The 19,272-nt window shown below is 41.3% G+C and overlaps 1 protein-coding gene across 1 annotated transcript in view; it reads right to left on the bottom strand.

Moving 5' to 3' along the window:
- Positions 1–19,272, bottom strand: part of tsnare1 (T-SNARE Domain Containing 1) — a 192,879-nt gene that overhangs the window by 85,800 nt on the left and 87,807 nt on the right. Inside the window, 4 exon segments of the mRNA XM_034697669.1 lie at positions 1,059–1,111; positions 5,116–5,172; positions 5,373–5,469; positions 5,554–5,643. Coding sequence (XP_034553560.1) covers positions 1,059–1,111; positions 5,116–5,172; positions 5,373–5,469; positions 5,554–5,643 — 297 coding nt within the window.

Here is a 19,272-nt window from a genome sequence, read left to right as displayed (position 1 = left end):
CACGAAGGATAAACATCATATAAAAAAACAGAACATAAAAAACATGAATAAATAAATTAAAAGCAATCATACATTAAAAGCAGTTCTAATAACTGTAGGTGGGTTTTGGTGAGTGTTTTGAAAGGTGGACAGGTTGGGGCAGTTTCTAATGTTTAGTGGTAAGGTGTTCCAGAGGGTGGGGGCGGCGACAGAGAAAGCTCTGTCCCCCCAGGTTCAGTGCTTGGTGTCAGGTGGTAGGGAGAGGAGGTGGGAGGGGGTGTGGTGGTGGAGCAGATCGATGAGGTAAGAGGGGTCCGGTTATGGAGGGCTTGTGGGTGAGAAAGAGGATTTTAAATGTGTGTGCTGTTTGATAGGGAGCCAGTGGAGGTTTTGGAGGACAGGGTGATGTGGTCACGGGAGTGGGTGTGGGTGAGCAAGCGGGCGGCAGAGTCCTGGATATATTGTGGTTTGTTGAGTTGTTTTGAAGGAAGGCCATAGAAGATGCTATTACAGTAGTTGAGTCTGAATGTGATAAGGGTGTGGATTAGGGTTTCAGCGGTGGAAAAGAGAGAGAGATGGACGGAGACGGCAGGTGGAAGAAGGCGTTTTGGTGATGTGTAATGACTGAATTCCCCTCCCCCTGGGATAAATAAAGTATTATAATTCTGATAAATTAAAGATCAAACCAAATGTTTATTTGTGAAGTTAAAAATAAACTTGTTAATAGTGTGCAATCCGCGTTGATTTAAATTTTAACTTATCTTTGAGCAGAAGCAGTTAACTCAGTGTAAATAATTGAAGGTGGTGGCACAAACTGAGGCTGATATCCATCCAAGCATCATATCATATGCACTTTGCAGACGCACACACGGGAGCAGAAGATGATGCAGACGTATCAGCGGCAGCGGCGTCGTCAGAGGAAATGCCTGAGTGACTTTTTTTGCCTTGCTAATATGTTCCAACTCTGCGTGGCTGATTGCACAGCTAATTCCTGGTAGAGAGGCCAGTGAGGGTCAGAGCACAGGAACCAACCCGCAGTGAGTCACAGAGCTCTGTCTGCTGGCCATGATCTGACTCACCCCTCCTCAGCAAACTCTGCAACATCGTGCTCACTCCTCCACATACATACTCTCTGGAATTTATTAGTACATCACACAGAGAAGAATCTCAAGACAATCATCCTGGCACCTTATTGCACAAGTTCACCCGCTGAGAAAAAAGGTTTCTCAACTTTCCTACTGTCGATTCCAGCCGACTGTGATTATGTGGATTTAAGGATGTGGGCAGAAAGCAGTCAATAGCATTTGCATTGATCTCCAAAGTGTTTGTGTAAATGCATATGTATGGCATTCTAAACGTCTTAACGCCTCTCAGCCGTAGCTATGAACAAAGTGAAAAAGCTTCCACTACATCCCGAGCAGTAACACAGACTGTTCCCACCGACTGCGTTTCACCAATACGTTCTTTTACAATGTATTCACTGATTACTCCACTTGCTGTATGCATTGAGGGTAGTCAGAGTTACATAATGTTCCATGCAGCTGCCGCCCCCGTAGCCTTTTACCTTACCTCCACCACAGTCAGTTTGCGAGTCCTGATAATCTGCCTTCAGAGGACATAAACTCTGTCCTCTGTTGGAGATTTATTTTAAGAAGCTGTAAAATCTTTTCTGATATTTCACCGAGGTGGTTTGGAAGATGCTGTCTTTCAATCAAAGGTGTGCAGACCTCCGCCCCCTTCAAGGGACCGCCGGTCGACACACAGGAGGGCCTGTGTCCATTAACGGTTGTTTGTGTGCAGGCGGCACCCCCGACTCACTTTCAGAGCACTTCTCAGTGGCGCCTGCTGTTACAAAAGTTGTCCCACTGCATTTCCTCTTCCCTTAAATCTGTTTTTTAAATGCTCTGTGTATGCTTTATACTTCAATGCATTCAATTGGATTTTGCAGAGAACAAGAAAAAACTGTACAATAATTCTTATTAGAGAATTTTCTTGAACAAAAAATATGATAAATGTTTCTCACACAACAAGACGAGTAAATGACGAGCTGAAAAAACATCCCTGATGATAAAAACTCTGAGGAATGTATGTTTTGTTTTCACTAGCGAGATGAGAGAGGACAGAAATGTTAGAAGTGGACCAACAGACATTTAAAGTCTACCTTATTTTCTGCCCTGTGCGTCTGATCTGTCTTTCAAATACAAACAATCACTCCTGAAACTGGCTGACCTGATCGAGTTACTTTTGTCACTTATCTGCAACAAGCGCCTCAAGCATACAAATCCTCACTGCCTCCATGCATCTCCTTCCGTTCTGATTCTTTCTTGCTGCTGCTAATTTTAAAGGTGACATATCATGCAAAATCGACTTTTTAATGGTTCTCTACCTGAAATATGTTTCCCTGGCATGTCTACAAACCCCCTGAGAATGAAAAAAATCCATTCTGCCCCCTGTTCTGATTTCTGCACCTTTCTCTGATGTGTGTGAAACGAGCCGTTTCAGACTTCCGTGTTTCTGTTACGTCACAACAATATCCGGTCTGTAATGGAGTCAGAGCTCAGAGCTTGTTCAGCCCATAGACTGTAAAAAATACAACTCAACACCTCCTCTGTTTTTCATTCCCTGCACACGTGTGGTAACAAAGAGCTTAGGAGGGAGGCATGCTAGTTGTAGGCTGTCTTAATAAACACAAAGGTCGGTTTTACTCCCCACGTCTGCAGATCTGAAGATCTAGTGGATGATTTTTATTTTTCATGGAAAAGTGCTAGCGCTAGTTAGCATAGCTACATAGCTACATGTCGTAGCTGTAGCTGTGTACCAAGACACAGGTCGACATACTGACAAATAAAACAACAAGAAACACTAAATCTGTGACCAATCGTTCAGAAAGGTCCTGCTGCAGGCTTCTCTGAAAGGATCAGATTCTGGATCAGATTCAGAGGGTTGAAGTAACGCGATCTGTTAGCAGCCGTGTATATTCAGCCAACATGTAAACATTAGATCAACGTGCCGGAGAGCCGAGGCCACATCCACTTTCTGAGGGGGGGCGTGGTCAGAGGGAAAACAGACTGTTCTGATGAGGGCTGAAGAAGAGGGCTTTTCAGGCATGCCAAAATCTGATTTCAAAGTGTTTTTTTGAGCATAAACTTTAAAGACATGTTTTGGGGACCTCTTAGACCAATATATATTGATGAAAAAGCGTGATATGTCACCTTTAATAACTCGACCTGCATGTCCTTTCACGTGTCCCTACCAGGAAAGCGGTGCCACCAATTGTGCATTTTTCTTCAATGATTTAAAAGTAAAGTCAAAACAAGAGCAGTCTAGCAGGTTTGATATGTAAAGAAATCACTGAGGGGAAGACGGGGACAGACTTCTGTGCAGGATGCATACAGCACAATAAGTGAGAGGACAGTAACAGTCCAAGGTGCTTGGATTAGTTATAAGTCTTAACAACAGTGAGTGGGTTGCAGGTATTTTTGAGTTCATTAAGCACCTGCAGAGATCCCACTACAGATAAACGGAGAGTGTTTCCCTATTAAGAGAGGCCCAGTGCACATTTATGCAAGCTAGAGGCTTTGGTGACGTGATTCTAACATTACATTCAACTACCAGAAGGCCAATGTCAGAGCCTAGAGGAGAATAAAGCTCCTTAGGAATGAAGCATAGGGCATTCCTAAGGAGCTTTCTTCTCCTTGCAGCATAAGCAGCATGGTCGATGCGTTCTTTAGGCTCCTAACTACTTAGGATCAGAAAAGGTTTATGTTAGGGATGTAAGGATATATCACAAGACGTTAAAAAAATCAATACAGATAAGGGTGGGTACAAAATTTGTATTGCAATATTATTTCTAAACAGTAGAAGGCATTTCACTCCGCTTGTTCATTATCATTAAGTCTCTTGCGCTGCTCTCTCGTCACTCGCTGAGTCGAGCATCACAGACATGGTGGCAGCAGGTGAAGACCGAGCAGTTCAGGATGCACCTTTGTGTTTCAAGTCTGAGATATGGCAGCATTTTGTCTTTCCCTGATATTCCTGAAGAAAACATATAAATTCCAAGCCCGGAGCATAAGCTGCACTTTAGTTTATCTAAAGAGATTTACCTTATTTGTTGTAATATTTAATACTTTCATTTCGGAATCGTTCACTTTCCATTTCTCTATAACTGTTCAGAAATTTTCCAACAAGGTATTTTTGTACGGTCATTTTTAGTGTTTTTGCAAGGTGCTGAAAAAAAGTGTGCAGTGGTTTTATTTGAGTTACAACACACCTTAAAAAAGGATTAATTTGTTTACAAATAAATATAAGAGAAAAACTGTCCATATCTGAGAACTGAAATAAAATAATAGTTATTTAAATTTTGAGTTCAATCCAGTTTCCTTGAAAAACATTAGAGAATCGTGACTGAATCGTATCGTGAACCAAAAATTGGGATTTGAATCAAATCGTCGGTTGAGTGTGTCCTTACATCCCTAGTTTATAGGGTGAAAATTCTAACAATTGAGACTATGTCAAATTCTTGCACATAACATTTTGTGTATGTGATGAAAAGTAATCAAAGCACTGTTGTCTCACAGGACTCAACCCTGCACACCTGAGTAAAAGACACATCCAACATGTGTGTACTTCTTCACATGACAGTCCTGAGGTTTTGTGACTTCCACGGTCAGTGTTTTGTAAATGCTCCTCTTCAGATATATCTCACTCCTCTTCCTGCTCTCCTAACTCTGGTGCTGCAATCAGCACATAAACAAACACAGATCAATAAGTTTTAAATTATATTATCTTGTTTAAGCAATCAAAAATTAGTCTCTCTAAGGATTGACTTTCATTTGTAAAACCCGATTACACATCACCAACCTTTACTTCAACGTGCACAGGTCTCACAATAAAACAAACTCTTTCCAGTAACCTATTTAGATTCAGATAAAAAAAAAGGACATTTCAGCGGTGCATATGAGCCGCGTATGATGGATGGAGTCCACAGTAATATAAGCGAGTGAAAGACACTAGACGGGGCTTCAAAGGAGCCCTTGTGAGGAAGCAATCGAGCAGAGAAATGCCATCTCATCATCCTGCTCTTTTATGAATGACAGAGAAACAAAGGATGGCTTCTCATCCTCCGTATCAGCTCACCTTCCTCTTGTCTGTCTGTGCTGGAGGGAGCAAGGCCCTTGAGCGCTCTGCAATTTTCTGAAAGAGAGGCAAATGAAAAGAGAGGGTCAAGAAGAGTCTTTGTGTTTTTAAAGAGGTCAGACGTTTGTTTTGAGTCTTTCTGTTTGCATCGAGCAGCTTTTAAGAAAATGTAGCTTTCTCTCCTTAAAGAAGAGAAAAGTTTAAAATAACGTAACGATGATTCCAACAGTTGACAGAGATAAAGTGAACATAGATACCTTCTGCAGGTCTCCATAGCGCTGCACGGACTCTGACAGTTCGGTCTTTAGTCTGGTCAGGCGCAGGCGGTCTTGCTGTGCGACAAATCAAGATTATCTTTAATTAGCTCAAATGTTGTTTAATCCAGTGTTTATTCTGGAGAAAGCTGCTGAATAAGGGAGGGAGGGGAGCATAAAATACCCGTGAAGAGCGCTGATTATATCAGAAAGCTGCTTGATGAGCTGGCTTGTGCTGGTGATGACTTTGTTGGTTTGCTGTTGCATGGAGTGTCTGGGGAGAAAAGATTGGAAGATAGGCAGATGGAGAGAGGTAGAGAGAGAGAGGTAGAGAAAGAGAGAGAGAGAGAGAGAGAGAGAGAGAGAGAGAGAGAGAGAGAGAGAGAGAGAGAGAGAGAGAGAGAGAGAGCTCATCAGTTCTTACAAAGAGAGACTGAAGAATTTTTAATAACACACACATTTTTTGATCACCAATGTAAGTGCATCTCATTTCAAAATGTATACATTATCATTAACGAGCGCGACGGCGTTATTACTATAGTTGGGCATAAGTTATGAATATGCTATGTATATGCCCAGAATTGAAAAAAACATCAGTGTATGTCAGTGTTTTAGAGGCATTTTGTCAGGAAAGCGCTGGCATACCTTGATGGTTTTTTTTGATAAATCATCAAGGTGTGACAGGGCCATAGGAGACAAAATAGCAGATGCATTTATTTCAGACCCTCAGTGCATCATGATCAATGCATCAACGCTGACAGCAATAATTATGTGTATAGTTACAGGTGCAATGTTTGTCTTTTGCATGTTTTTCAATTTATATCTCTGAAATAAAACCTGTGCTGCACGCTGCTGCAGCGGTGTCGTGCAGAACTGTTCACTGTTTCACTGCAGGAGGGTGTTTGATCTGAATCCCTGTTTGCATGTTCTCCCTGTGCATCAGTGCGCTCCCCTGCAGCCCGCTTTCAGGTATGTATGGCTGAGATTACATTTGACCAGCAGTGTGACTGAGCATTAGCAGCTATCTGATGCAGGTGAACAGTGTAACACAGCCAATCCTCTCTGTTTCTTCATGTTCTGTTTGAGATGAAAAGTTGAAGGTGCCGCCATTTTCATAACTCTGTAGCATGTTTGCTGGAAGTTCAGGTTGAGGCACTTATTGAATATCTACACTGTCAGGTCACCCTGGCTTTCCAATCTCCCCACCCTGCAGCAGCTTGCTCCCCCAAAAGGCCAGCTCCATCCTCCAGACCTGACACTACAGCGGCCTGCCCCACAGAGATAGAGAGCTGCACAAACACACCTCTGCTGCTGCGGCATACCCTTCTCAAATATTGATCTACATGTAGCTGCTGGCAGGGTGAGCCCATAGACCACAGTGCACTGGGGCTGCAGGAGCATGTCACTTTAACTGTTTTTGTTGAAAAAAGACCAGAAAAACATCAGCCATCATATCAGAGCAGAGCGGAGCGGGGTTAAAGGCACTTGAAGAGGAGTCAGGGAAGAATGCAGGGTTGAAGTTAATTTTGCTACGAGAAATAAAGTTTTACTGTAAGGAAATAATTAAATTGGACAGCAGCCAGTCTCTCCGCGGCCAAAGTCATAACAGACAGACACAGTGTCGTCCATGTGAAGAGGTTCTTCACTTATAATCTAATCAGGGTTTAAGGCTTTAAATAGTCTGAATGCGGCTTTTTATTGCTGCTGTAAGATGATAATAAATCTGTTTATGTGTGAGATCAGTTTGCTTGATAATATAAATGGACTATTGAAAATAAGAGAGTATTAAAGAGCATCAGAGATAAATAAAAGAAGTGTGTTTTACTGTGCAGACTGTGGTGTGCACTGTGCATGCTGAACTATAGATTTCATATGCATTCTGCTTACTCACCAGTCTCAGCCATAATAGGGGTTCACACACACACACACACACACACACACACACACACACACACACACACACACACACACACACACACACACACACACACACACACACACACACACACAAACACACACACACACACACAACAGAAAAATTAACAAGTGCTAAACCTCAGCCTGATGCGTCATCGTTTAGCTGCATCACAACAGACGAGAAGGATTATTTTGGAATCGCAGCCAGCTAATGCTCCATCATGTTACCCACCAAAATGACACAGCGGAGCACAGACTGCATGCCTGGCACTCTGCATTAGGGATCTGCAGGAATGACAGATACAGCTCAGCTGTGGATATGCAGCTGTGTTCACACTTTAAAACATATGGAGAGTTGCAGAGTTTCAGAGCACCTTTAATGCACCAAACAGCCTGCAACATGTATACAAAGCCGCCGCACAGCTGCCCTCCACAGCGACAACATCCCTTAGCCGTCAGTCACGTATACATTTCTTTGATTCTTTCAAGAGCAGATATGAATGTGTGAGTCAGACGCTGACATACCTTGACTCCTGCTTCCTCTAATAAGTAAAGCTCTTAGACTGTTAAGAAACTCTGGACGGTATAGAGAATATTCTTATCAAGTATAGAAGTGGAAGCAGCCGCCTCACTTCACCCACTGGTTTGTGAGCTTTTAAATTATTTGGTTCCGTTTCTTTGTGGGATTCCTGGTTCTGAGAAAGAAGAAGTGAAATCTCTGTCCACTGCTCATGAGCCAATCTAACCTGGGAACCATCCGCAATCAGCGTCTATCACCGCCTGACACCGAGGTGTGTACCTCGGGGAAAGGACACCAACTTTCCAGTATTTCAGGTGAAGCCAGCAGATACGAACACGTCTCACAGCCAAGAGTTTGCTTTCTGTGTTCCCTTCAGGGTGAGGCGAGACCCACACTTAATATTTGGTCCTGCTCACCCTGCAGGGATTCTAATCCTCATAACCACCTGCTCACCTATACCTTATCACTTACTTGAATTACAGCCAGCTGTCCCTCTTGATTATCAGTTCATCTTTTTTGTGGTAGATTAATGCATGCAAACGGAAATGATGTTATCTGACAAATACCCCAAATGTTTATGACTCCAACCCTAAAACACAGCTGTGCAACATTCATTTATGCTGAGCATGACAACAGTGAAAATGGACTCCATATGGATCTGGAAAATGTAATATTCTACTTTTTTGGGCATTATTTTCACCTCCACCTTTTCTCAAAGCCTAATGCTATCCCTTGTTATTCACTCCAGCACTAAAGCTTTACATTTCCAGAGAGTGTTGATGCATGACGTCCTGGGCCTGTATGCACATCCAGCCATTAGCAATGAAAACAGGCCGTTTGTACTAATGGTGAAAAAAATATCGATTAGCGGTATGCATGAGCCAGGTTAATGCCCCAACAAAGCATTCAATTTTATGGCTGTAGACCCCACCATTATCAGGTGCTAATGGCAGGATTACCGCACCTGTTGGTGGCAGTGCTTGTTGCGCAAAGTCGCTTTCATGTTGCTTATTTTATTTTTTAGGTCTTCTACTGTGCGCTCAGACACCCCACACGCATTTACCGGTTCAAGATCTGAAGCCAAACTTTCCCTTTCTCCTTGTTTGTTATCTTTGATGATTGACTTACTGATAATAGCTGTCAGTTCATTCTATATTCTTGTAAGTAGTAGGCATGTGCAATTTGAATTTGTTGGATAGGGGTTTTCCAGGAGGTTCCCTGGACACATGACGTTTTGCACCAGCCTCGCTTTCATGGCGCAATTAGTAAATTGGCCAATAATTTGCAGTCGTGCATGCGGCTAACGCTACGGCCAAATGGGCCGTTCCACAACATTAAGACTAATGGTCCCGTCTGTGTAATGGCTGGACGTGCATACGGGCCCATGACATACTGTGGTGTGCAGGCCTGTAGTTAGATTTTTAATATCATGCACAAAGGTCTGCATGAGAAAAAATGGGTCATCTTTAATTGCTTCCTCTTTAAGGCAAAGATTCAGTTAAGAATGAGACAATGTCAAATGTAGTTTAAGTCAAACACAGCTCGGTGACCGGACCGGGAGGGTTTTATCAAACACTCAATCAACAGCAAATCTCAACTAACAGATGAAATGGATGTGACGGGGAGCAGTTTCAGTAAATTGAAGGGAATCCTTATAAAGTTGCAGTCTAAAAATACAACCTGGGCCGTGCTTCAGTTCTGATGAGCTCTGATATATCATCGGTGAGTCATTAGAGGCCCCGCCCACCGCCGACACACTGTTACCAAACAATCAGAGCTCGCCCACTAGCGTGGACCCCTGAGAAGACCTCTGCAGTATCTCTGCACGGTGATACATCTGCTCGTCACACTCTTCTCCCACAACAAGCTGTAGAGCCAGGCGGCCAGAAGCAGCATGCAAAAGATTGGAATTGCTCACACTGTGAATTTCAATCAGTCACCTCTGCTGTGTGTTTCTGCTGCCTGCTCAGTGTTCGGTATTCCTTTGAGGTCTGGCGGCCATGGTGAAGGAGAACTGAGGAGTCTGCGAGCAGCTGGCTGCAGGGGGAGGTGTGAAAGAGGGAGGGGTGGGGGCTGTTGGGGAGACAAGGTGGTTGTGGGGAATGCAATCATCGTTTGGGGGCTTTAGGGGATCGAGCAGTGCTTACACTGGCTCTGATAAGGATTAACTACCAAACTGGAGTTCTTCATACTCACTACTGACCTCTCACCGGCTCCGATGACAATGCAGAACATTTGTGAAACTCAGCACTGACTTAGGTCCAAAATACAGCAGCATTTATGACGATGACTCCTTGTTCACACCGACGTGAAGACAACACGTCAGCTAACAGCCTCCATCGGTGTGTTTAACTGCAGCGCTGATGAGGGGTCATAATCAACATCATTACCAGTTTTGGGTCAGATAACAAGTTTAATTCTCAGTTTGTTACTTTCATCTCTGAGCAGTTCATCCACAGACTGGTCAGGGTCAGGGAGCGTTAACTTTGCAGCTGGTTTCAAGCTGTGATGAGGAAAATGTCCCACAAAACATTCTTAGGGTTCCTCTCGCTCACTCACATAAAAAAGGCCAAAAATAGTCACCCAGAAATATGACAGAGAGCGCTGAGGGAAGAGTAAATCCTGTCTGCTTTTCACATTAAACCATGGCATGAAGTTGATATGAATTTTGGAGTTTGAGCTTGAAAAGTTACAGAAATGTGAACACACAGCTCCTCACACCTCGCTAGCTTTGGAGGGAACTTCACGGCTAAACACTTCTTAACTTTTGCAACAAAGTTTGAGGGAAACTAACATAAATCATAACAACATCAATCCAAAGGCTTTGCTGGTTTAATGTTTCTGGAAGAGTTTTGCCAAAGCATCAAATTAAATCAGTGTTGGTTTCAATGAGTCCCATGTGGCTAATGATGACACAACTGGTGACTTCATGCACGAGCACAGCCTCAAACTGCTTCAGGTTGTTGTTTAGAATCTGAAGCACTGATCTGCAGTCTGTGCACAAAGCTCGATCAAAATTGCTTCAACTGTACTGCCAAGATCGGACAACTCGGTGCAAATTTAATAATAATCTGAGCAGACAGGCACGCATGGTTCCTTCTGTACAATGAAGCATCAAGTGGCGCACACATTCCCCACTAGAGATGGCCGCTCCATCACAAAGATAGCATCTCTTGTCCTTCCTCTCAAGTTATTTTCCATTCCTAAGTGATAGTCAGATACTATAAGCACAGATGGCTCTTCAATCCACTGCTATAAACACAGCAGAGCCAGAAGAAGTGTGTTTGATTTCATTTAATTACACTGCTGTGTTGCAGGCTTTAGTCAGTTGGTCATTATTTCTCAACAGGGATGGGAAGCAACCAGGTGTTGACTGTATGTAGGGAGCATTGGAACATTTCTCAGTGACCTAAGGGTCTATTTGGCCGTGGGCAGTCAATGCATTGAGCAAAAATTAGTGAATAGAGCTCTATGAATGCATGCATCATCAAGTGAGAGTGCAACCTGACGTCATAGCAAGCTTCTACTCACTACTCACATAAAACAGCTTCATCACTAGGTCAAATTCCACCAAATCCGTCTCCGATCTGTCACAGCACCAGATCTGATAGATTTCTATTCTAGTCAATGTGTTAACTTTCACTGGATCAGCTCCATTGCGTTCCGGCTATGTCTCTGATCCGGCAGGTCAGAGCCTTCCGGATAAGATAAACAAGACTTATATTTGTGCCGGATGCCGGAGCACAACGCATCAATCTCAACAGAGCAGATGGAGCGGGACAGGAAGTCAGGCACCAAACCAAAATGAAAACATCTGGTTAATTTTCAGAATAAAACACTCTGTGTTATCACCAGATCGTATTTCACTTAACTAGAACAACAAACCATCATGATGAGCGGAGCCAGGCCTTGAGTCAACAGGTCAGAGGTTTTCAGAGGACCATAAAGACAACGTGGATGAGGAGAGGAGAATCCTTGATTCAGTAATTACCGTGGGAAAAGCTCGTTCACATGACTCCAGCTGTCCGGTGGCCCTGCTACGTGCTGCTTTATGAAAACGCAACAGGTGGGTGTTGACGGACGAGAGAGCACGGAGCCGGACCGCAGCTGATCTGAGACGGACCAGACATAAATCTGGTGGAATTTTTGATGTACAGAAAACAGTCTTTTTTTATTTGCAATGGGAAAACCAAGCGAAGAAAAACCATGAGAAGTTAAAGCTACGTTAGCTCAAACAGATCAACTCCCTGTTTTGTCCATGGACTTGTTGCTGCGTCAGTGAGTGAGGCGATGTTGGGATGATGTGATACACTCAGTCCTCTGTATACAGAGAGTATTTAGGATGCCATTGACTGGTAAACCACAGCGGGGGAGACTGGCTGTGAATGTGAGGACTGGTGTAAAGTAACCCACAGAGGATTATTGATTTAAAGGCAGCTCTCTGTATATCCTCGATACAGTAGCGCTGCATGCTGGGTGGATGTGTGGATGTGCTGTGGGGCAGCGTTTAAAGCTTGAGAGTAATGTAGCACTTCATAGTGCGTCAGTTCATGTATCAATATGTTATTCTTATTGATTAAAATGAGCTTGACAAATAATATTACCTCTTTTTGTGACAGAACGACAGACATCATCTCTCTCTTCATCGCCCTCTATCCCTCTCTCCAACATGGTCTCAGCAGATGAACCCATGGATACCACACTGCATAGTTTGCAGTGAAATACACTATAGAGTCAAAAAGTGTCACATTATCAATCGACCCCAAATTTGGTCCAAAGGATCCTGAAAAAAAATCCAAATCATGAATGATTACACCTTAAAACTTCAGATTTTTTCTAAACGGTCAAGAGATTTATAGCCTTCCTCACTTTATTGGCCAGACGTCAGATTTTATTTTGCTGGAATTCCGCCTCTCCTCCATCCGATGAGGGTTGGGTCAGGGATACTCTTTATTTTAGCAGACTCAAAAAGATCAGACATACTCTGTGAGGCTCCACAAACCAATTTTTTTTTAAATATGGCAGCCTTTCTTTGACCTTATAAAAACCCTGCAGTTCAAGGACGCACCTCAATAAAAATGTTTGCAGATTTTGAGTTTTTTCTTTTTCCATCGACTATTTCTTTATTTTGATCCTTTGAGGCTTTGAATCTCTCCTTTAACACGACACCTATATTCAAAGAAGAACATGTTCTGTTGTTCTCATTGTGGATTATCACGTGGTGTTTTTTAAATGCTATTTCTAAGTTTGTTTTTGGTTTAATAATAATAACTATAATTATTTATTTATTTATTTAATATATTTTGAAATATATTTATTACAAATATATATTATAAATAATTAAAATATATTTACTATTATAGAAGAAAATGTTCTGTTGTTCATTTTGTAGATTATCACATGTGGTGTTTTTTTATTTTATTCATAAGTTTGTTTTTTGTATAATAATAATAATAATAACAATTATTATTATTATAATGATAATAATAATAAATATTATTATTTATTTATTTTAACTTAATATATTTTTTAATATATATATTTTTTTATTTGTGTTCTTATTGCTTTTTTTTTTTACCTGTTCCACTCATTTATCTTTTTAATATTAACCTATTTATCTCATTTTAGTTTCACTGTTATTTATTTTCCTTTTATTTTTATTTATCCTTTTTTCTAAATTATTATAATTTATTATTATTGTGTTTCTTATACAAAAAACATCACTTACTTTAATTGTTTACATCCATCTTTGTATGTAAAATTTCTAATAAACAGATCTTTGAAAAAAAAAAGAAAAACAAAAAATTGGTCAAGAGAAAACATCCAGCACAGATTTTGAGAATCGTCTGGTTTAATGTGAAAAAAAAGGCATTCGACATGTTTTATCAGAGTAAAAGAATCCCACAATGCATCCTGCTGACAAATGGATGTAATTCTCCTTGTGTACTCCAAACTTTGACAGGATACCTTTAATAGTTCCTCCTGAAATAATGTCCGCCCTGCCGGTTGTGAACACAGCGCCCGCTCACAAACACGCTTGACATTTTCCATTTACATTTATATAAAGTATTTCAACTGCTCATCTGAAGATGAAAGCAAGCAAGCAACGGGAAAGTGGAGTTCAATTTTAATATCAGCAACACTGTAGAATATCTTTAAGAACACAAACACACTCACACACACACACACACACACACACACACACACACACACACACACACACACACACACACACATGTTCAGTTTAGAAATCCAACTGACATTTAAACATGCATCTACAGAACATACACCTACAATAGGTTCACGCGTTCACATGGCTGTATGAGTGGAGCGTTCACGTGGGTTTGAGAGGCAGAGTGATGCCTACTTGTTGTGTAACCATGGAGGAGGACGAGGTTGAGAGGTGCATCCACACAGTCCTGATCCCAGTCTTTAAAGGTGGCTGTGACATTCTACCTGCATCCTCTCTACCTCGTGTTAATAACTCTGCTTTCTATTACTCCATCTAAGTTGCTGTGTGATTACACACTGCAGTAATTACCAGTTCTATGACTCCGAGGTCTCTCGTGTCGCAGCGGTAAACGACTGGAAATGGTCAATTAGGTTGCTGCAGCTGTGTGTGTTCACTTATCGAATCTCCTGCTTGTGCTGGTCCATATGGTGGGAGAGGTTTAAATATGTATGTGTAATGAATATTACAACAGGTTATTTAAGGAAAATGACTCAAGAACTGCCAGGAACAGCTTTGTCATTGCCTTCCCCAATGACTCACATTAGCATTTTCTGAGCATTACCCAACAGTGACACAACGTGGCTGCTAAATATGACAAAAGACCGGTGCCAGCGTTAAGAAACCAAAAACAGAATCCGACCCAGGTCCATGTCTGAGCTGGTTTTGGGCAGTGGAGGAATTTTAATTTAGAGATACCTCTTTTCAACCAACGCGAACCGGGTTTTATTTCCGGGCTGGTGCTTCCGCTGGTTAGGAGCTGGTTGAATTTACGTACCAACATGGCACCTGTTTGTTTTTCCGCCCGCTCGAGCCCATGGAAGAGGCACCTCTTGAAGTCCAATTCACTAGCACGAACTGTCCCTCACAACAACGATGGCGGACAACAGCAGCTTGTCTCCTCAGCTGACCACTGCTTTGCCTTGGAATCCATTAGTCTCTTTTATTTTTTCGCTGCAGGACAATGGTGGAAACACATTTGGTTTGAGTTTTTGATCATGGCAACCCTGCCCCTCGCCCTTAACATAAGCGGTTCACGGTTCTAGACCAGCACAGAGTTGGAGCCGCTCTGGCACCGGCTTTCCCGACCGGGAGCTGGTTCACTCGCAGTTGAAACATGAAAGAACAGTTCTCAACTGAGCGCCGGCTCCGAACCGGCCCTGAAAATGCCTTGGTCGAAAAGGGGTGGGTGAGTAACTGCAGGTTTTGATTTTAGACCTTCCTTTAACAAAGTTGCAAACATAATTCATGCAGAGGATTTGTTTCTTCATCAGCATAAATGTTTCCTTTTTGGATTTTCTTTTTCTTTTTTTTTTAAGTTATATTTTTGCCTTTATGATAGGACAGCTGAATAGAGACAGGGAATGTGGCGAGCAGAGAGGGGGGAAGACATGCAGGACATGATTGCGGTCGGGAGTCGAATCACAATTGCAGTGCTGGAGAGGGGCCAACAGGGGCCAGTGCCCCTGTAAAACTGAACCTGGACCCCCCTCAGGGCCCCCCCCCCACGCCAAAAAAATATTATACAATAAAAACAGCTTCGGAATCGTGCCGATGTTACAGGCGGAACACATACATGTGGTAATTGGTTCCAGTCCCTTAGAGCGCTAAGGGACTCATGTTGAGTGTAAACAGCCACACAGCTGCTGTCAGTCTGCATTTTGATATAGTATACAGCAGTATATATGTCTAGTATATAGGGATGCACTGATGTTTTGCCAGTTTGTTCTCAGCCGGTCCTCGCCCTTCTCAGTCTCTTTTGTCAGGGTTGAATGTGTCCCTCTGACAACACCATGTTATGACATCCTAATGAGGAAACCCTGGTGGTAAAATAAGATGTTAAAGCTCAAGAGGGAAAAAAACTCAAGACGGAAAATTAAGCTCACCAAACTAAAATAAATGAATAAGATGATATAACACTAAAAGATGAAACCATTAAAAGAAACTAAGATACTACACTAAGAGAATCTAGAAAATCTTGACTTCCGGTTGACCGGCACGCGAGTGATGTTGCTGTGAGAGAAGCTCCTCACAGAAAACCTTTATGTCTCGAAAAATTGAGCTAAATTATAGTTGAAAGATGTCAAGTTATTAAGTAAATTTGAGCGATGACATGAATCTGAGATCAGGAGCGCACATGCAAGAACTCCGGGGTAAAAACAAGACAAAGAAAACGCGCGTGACAAACAAATCACAGCAAGAAATGGAAGGGAGTATTCTCGAACAAAACCTCAAAATTATGCTGACGGACTTCAAAGATGATATCTCTAAGCAAATCGGCGAACTGCAGCTGGGTTTTGAAAACTTTTCGTTGGAATTAAAGCAAATACACAAGGATGTGAAAGAAATCCGCTCCAATTTAGGAGAGGCCGTCAGTAATATTGAAAAAGCTGAACGAAGAATCCACCAGCTGGAAGAGAGAGAGGTGACAAAAGAAGCGACTTTAAAACATATGCTGCAGGAGCAAGAAAGGATGAATGAAAAGTTGGAATTACTTGAAAACAAATCCCGACAGAACAATATACGGATATATCAGGTGAACGAAGGAGCAGAAGGGGACAATGCAGAGGGCTTTATTAAATCACTACTTGTGGAAAAGCTCGGTATTCCTTCTGACATACTTCAGATCGTCGCAGCGCACCGCTCAACCACTAAAAAGCCGACAGGTGCAGACGCAACACCTCGGTCCTTTGTGGTCCGCTTCTTGCAATGGAACACCAGGCAAAAAGTTCTGCAAGCAGCTTGGTCGAGAAAAGAGATAAAATCAGGAGGTAATCGAATTTATTTCTCCCAGGACTTCTCTAGCAAGATCCAGAAGGAAAGGGGCAGGTATGCCCTTATAAGGAAACAGCTGAGAGGAAACAACGTGAAATCACATATAATATACCCAGCTAAACTGAGAGTCTTTGGAGATGGAGGATCCACTACATATGACACCCCAGAGGAGGCAGAAGAACATCTACAGGAGAAAGGACTGATCTCTCGCACGGAGTTGAGGCTACCTCAACACGAGCAGGTGCGCGAAGCAGAGGTCCACTCCACCGCTTTCCAAAGAGCGTAAGTCAGAAAGACTGCTGAGAGGACAATCATAGCCGAGCTCCTAAAGTAGCAGAAGGTATGGCTATAAAGTGAATTGTTATATCGTTTCAACTAATTTACACTTGAAGTCAGTGCTGTATTACTTTTGTTATTGTATCTTTTTTTTTTTTTTTTTTTTTTTTTTTTGGGGGGTCTTTGTTTTGTTTGTTTGTTATCTATCGCGATATCCTACCAAAGGTATGGGATTTATATATATATTTTTTTAAATCACCCCCCACCCCCGCACGTTAATCAATCTGAGTTATCATTATTGGATTGAGTTCAAATGAATTAAAACACATGAACGGCGCGATGCTGAAATGAAATGAATATTCTAGTTATGTTAAGGTAAGAAGAAATGAGTTATGCTTGGGAACCTTTCTCCAGGTCTCCAACCTTTCTCAAACTTACGACATGAACTGAGTTAAGGGGGAAGTGTGAGGGGGGGAAAGTAAATAAATGAAATAGTCCAGATACGTTTTGTATTATGGTTTTTTTATTTTTGCATTACTTAACTGAAACGGTACCGAACGGAGTCCTTGGTTGGTTTCTTTATGTCCATGGGGCTTAAAGGCTATGGGTACTTCAAAGGAACACTATGTCCCGATGAACAATAGTGGTGTTTCATGAAGATGAGCAAAGAGGCAATGGGTTTATTTTGCCCTTTTAAATTATTATTATTTATTATTATTATTATTATTATTATTATTATTATTATTATTATTATTATTATTATTATCATTGCCATTATCATTGTCATTATTATTATTATTATTATTATTATTATTATTATTATCATTATTATTATTATTATTATCGTCATTATCATTATTATAATTATTATTATTACTATTACTTATTATTATTTTGATTACTTTTTTAAAATTATTTTTATTTTCTCACAAAAGTCTCATGGGTCAGAAATGGAAACCAGAGGTAAATGTGGGGAGGGGCAGAAAAGGAGAACGTTTATAAGAACTTCGATCTGACGACAAATTGGAACTTAGAGACAGAATACAAGGTTGTTTTGTTATCTACTCACTCGACAACGGTCCACCATGCAGATATGGGCATTTATTTTTCCTATATCAATAGCCGCATTTACCATCATGTGGCTGGGGTTACTAAATGGTAGCTCCTCCTTCCACACAATTTCAACAAGGTGGAAGCACTCTTGCAACCCTATAGGGGTTGCAAAACTTGGAAGTTCACCACTGGGTGTTTTTTATGGTTTAAATGTTCTTTTTTTGGGCAAAAGTGATGTTGAATACATCTTTTTTTCTTTCAGGGGCTTTAGATTTAAAGTGGAAAAAAGTCTACTAAAGTGGCACAATGGGGAAGCTTAAACTCATCTCACTTAATACAAATGGATTAAACAACCCAGTTAAAAGAAAGAGATTACTTCAAAAACTCAAGAAAGAAGGGGGGGAAATTATTTTCCTTCAGGAAACACATTTAAGTAAAGTAGAACATGCAAAATTAGAGAAATTAACTTCAGCCCAAGTTGTTTTCTCCTCCTATACATCAGCTAAAAGAGGAGTGGCAGTTCTTATCCAAAAGAATATCATGTTTAAAAAAGAAAAATGTATTAGAGATAAGGAAGGGAGGTATGTCTTTATTATTGGGGAAATAAATGAACAATACATAACCCTCGTTAATGTATATAACCCTCCGGGAAAAGAAACAGAACTCCTAGAAAAAATCTTATCCTTGATAATGACAGAGGCAAAGGGAATAATAATAATGGGTGGTGACTTAAACATAGTTATGAATCAGAAAATAGATACTCAAAGTATCATAAAGCATAAATCAGAGCAAGCAGCTAAGATGTTGAGGAAAGCCCAAATAGAGCTGGGGTTAATGGATGTATGGCGAAGTTTGCACCCCCAAGAGAAAGCCTACACTTTTTACTCTGAAGCACATAAGATATTTTCAAGACTAGATTATTTTTTTATGTTTAAAAATGACATCTCAATGGTTGAAAAATGTGAAATATTGCCTATTACGATAGCAGACCATGCACCACTCGTAATGGAAATAAACTTAAGAAGGGAACAGGGGGAAACATTGTGGAGACTAAATAATGCCTTGCTTTTTGACCAGAGTTTTAATGAAAAAATTAGACATAGTATGGAAATTTATCTTGAGATAAACGATAA

Source organism: Notolabrus celidotus, chromosome 12, assembly GCF_009762535.1.
Source record: "Notolabrus celidotus isolate fNotCel1 chromosome 12, fNotCel1.pri, whole genome shotgun sequence".
Taxonomy (NCBI): Eukaryota; Metazoa; Chordata; class Actinopteri; order Labriformes; family Labridae; genus Notolabrus; species Notolabrus celidotus.
The sequence above is the reverse complement of the archived record's forward strand: the minus strand, read 5'-3'. Positions and strand labels throughout refer to the sequence as shown.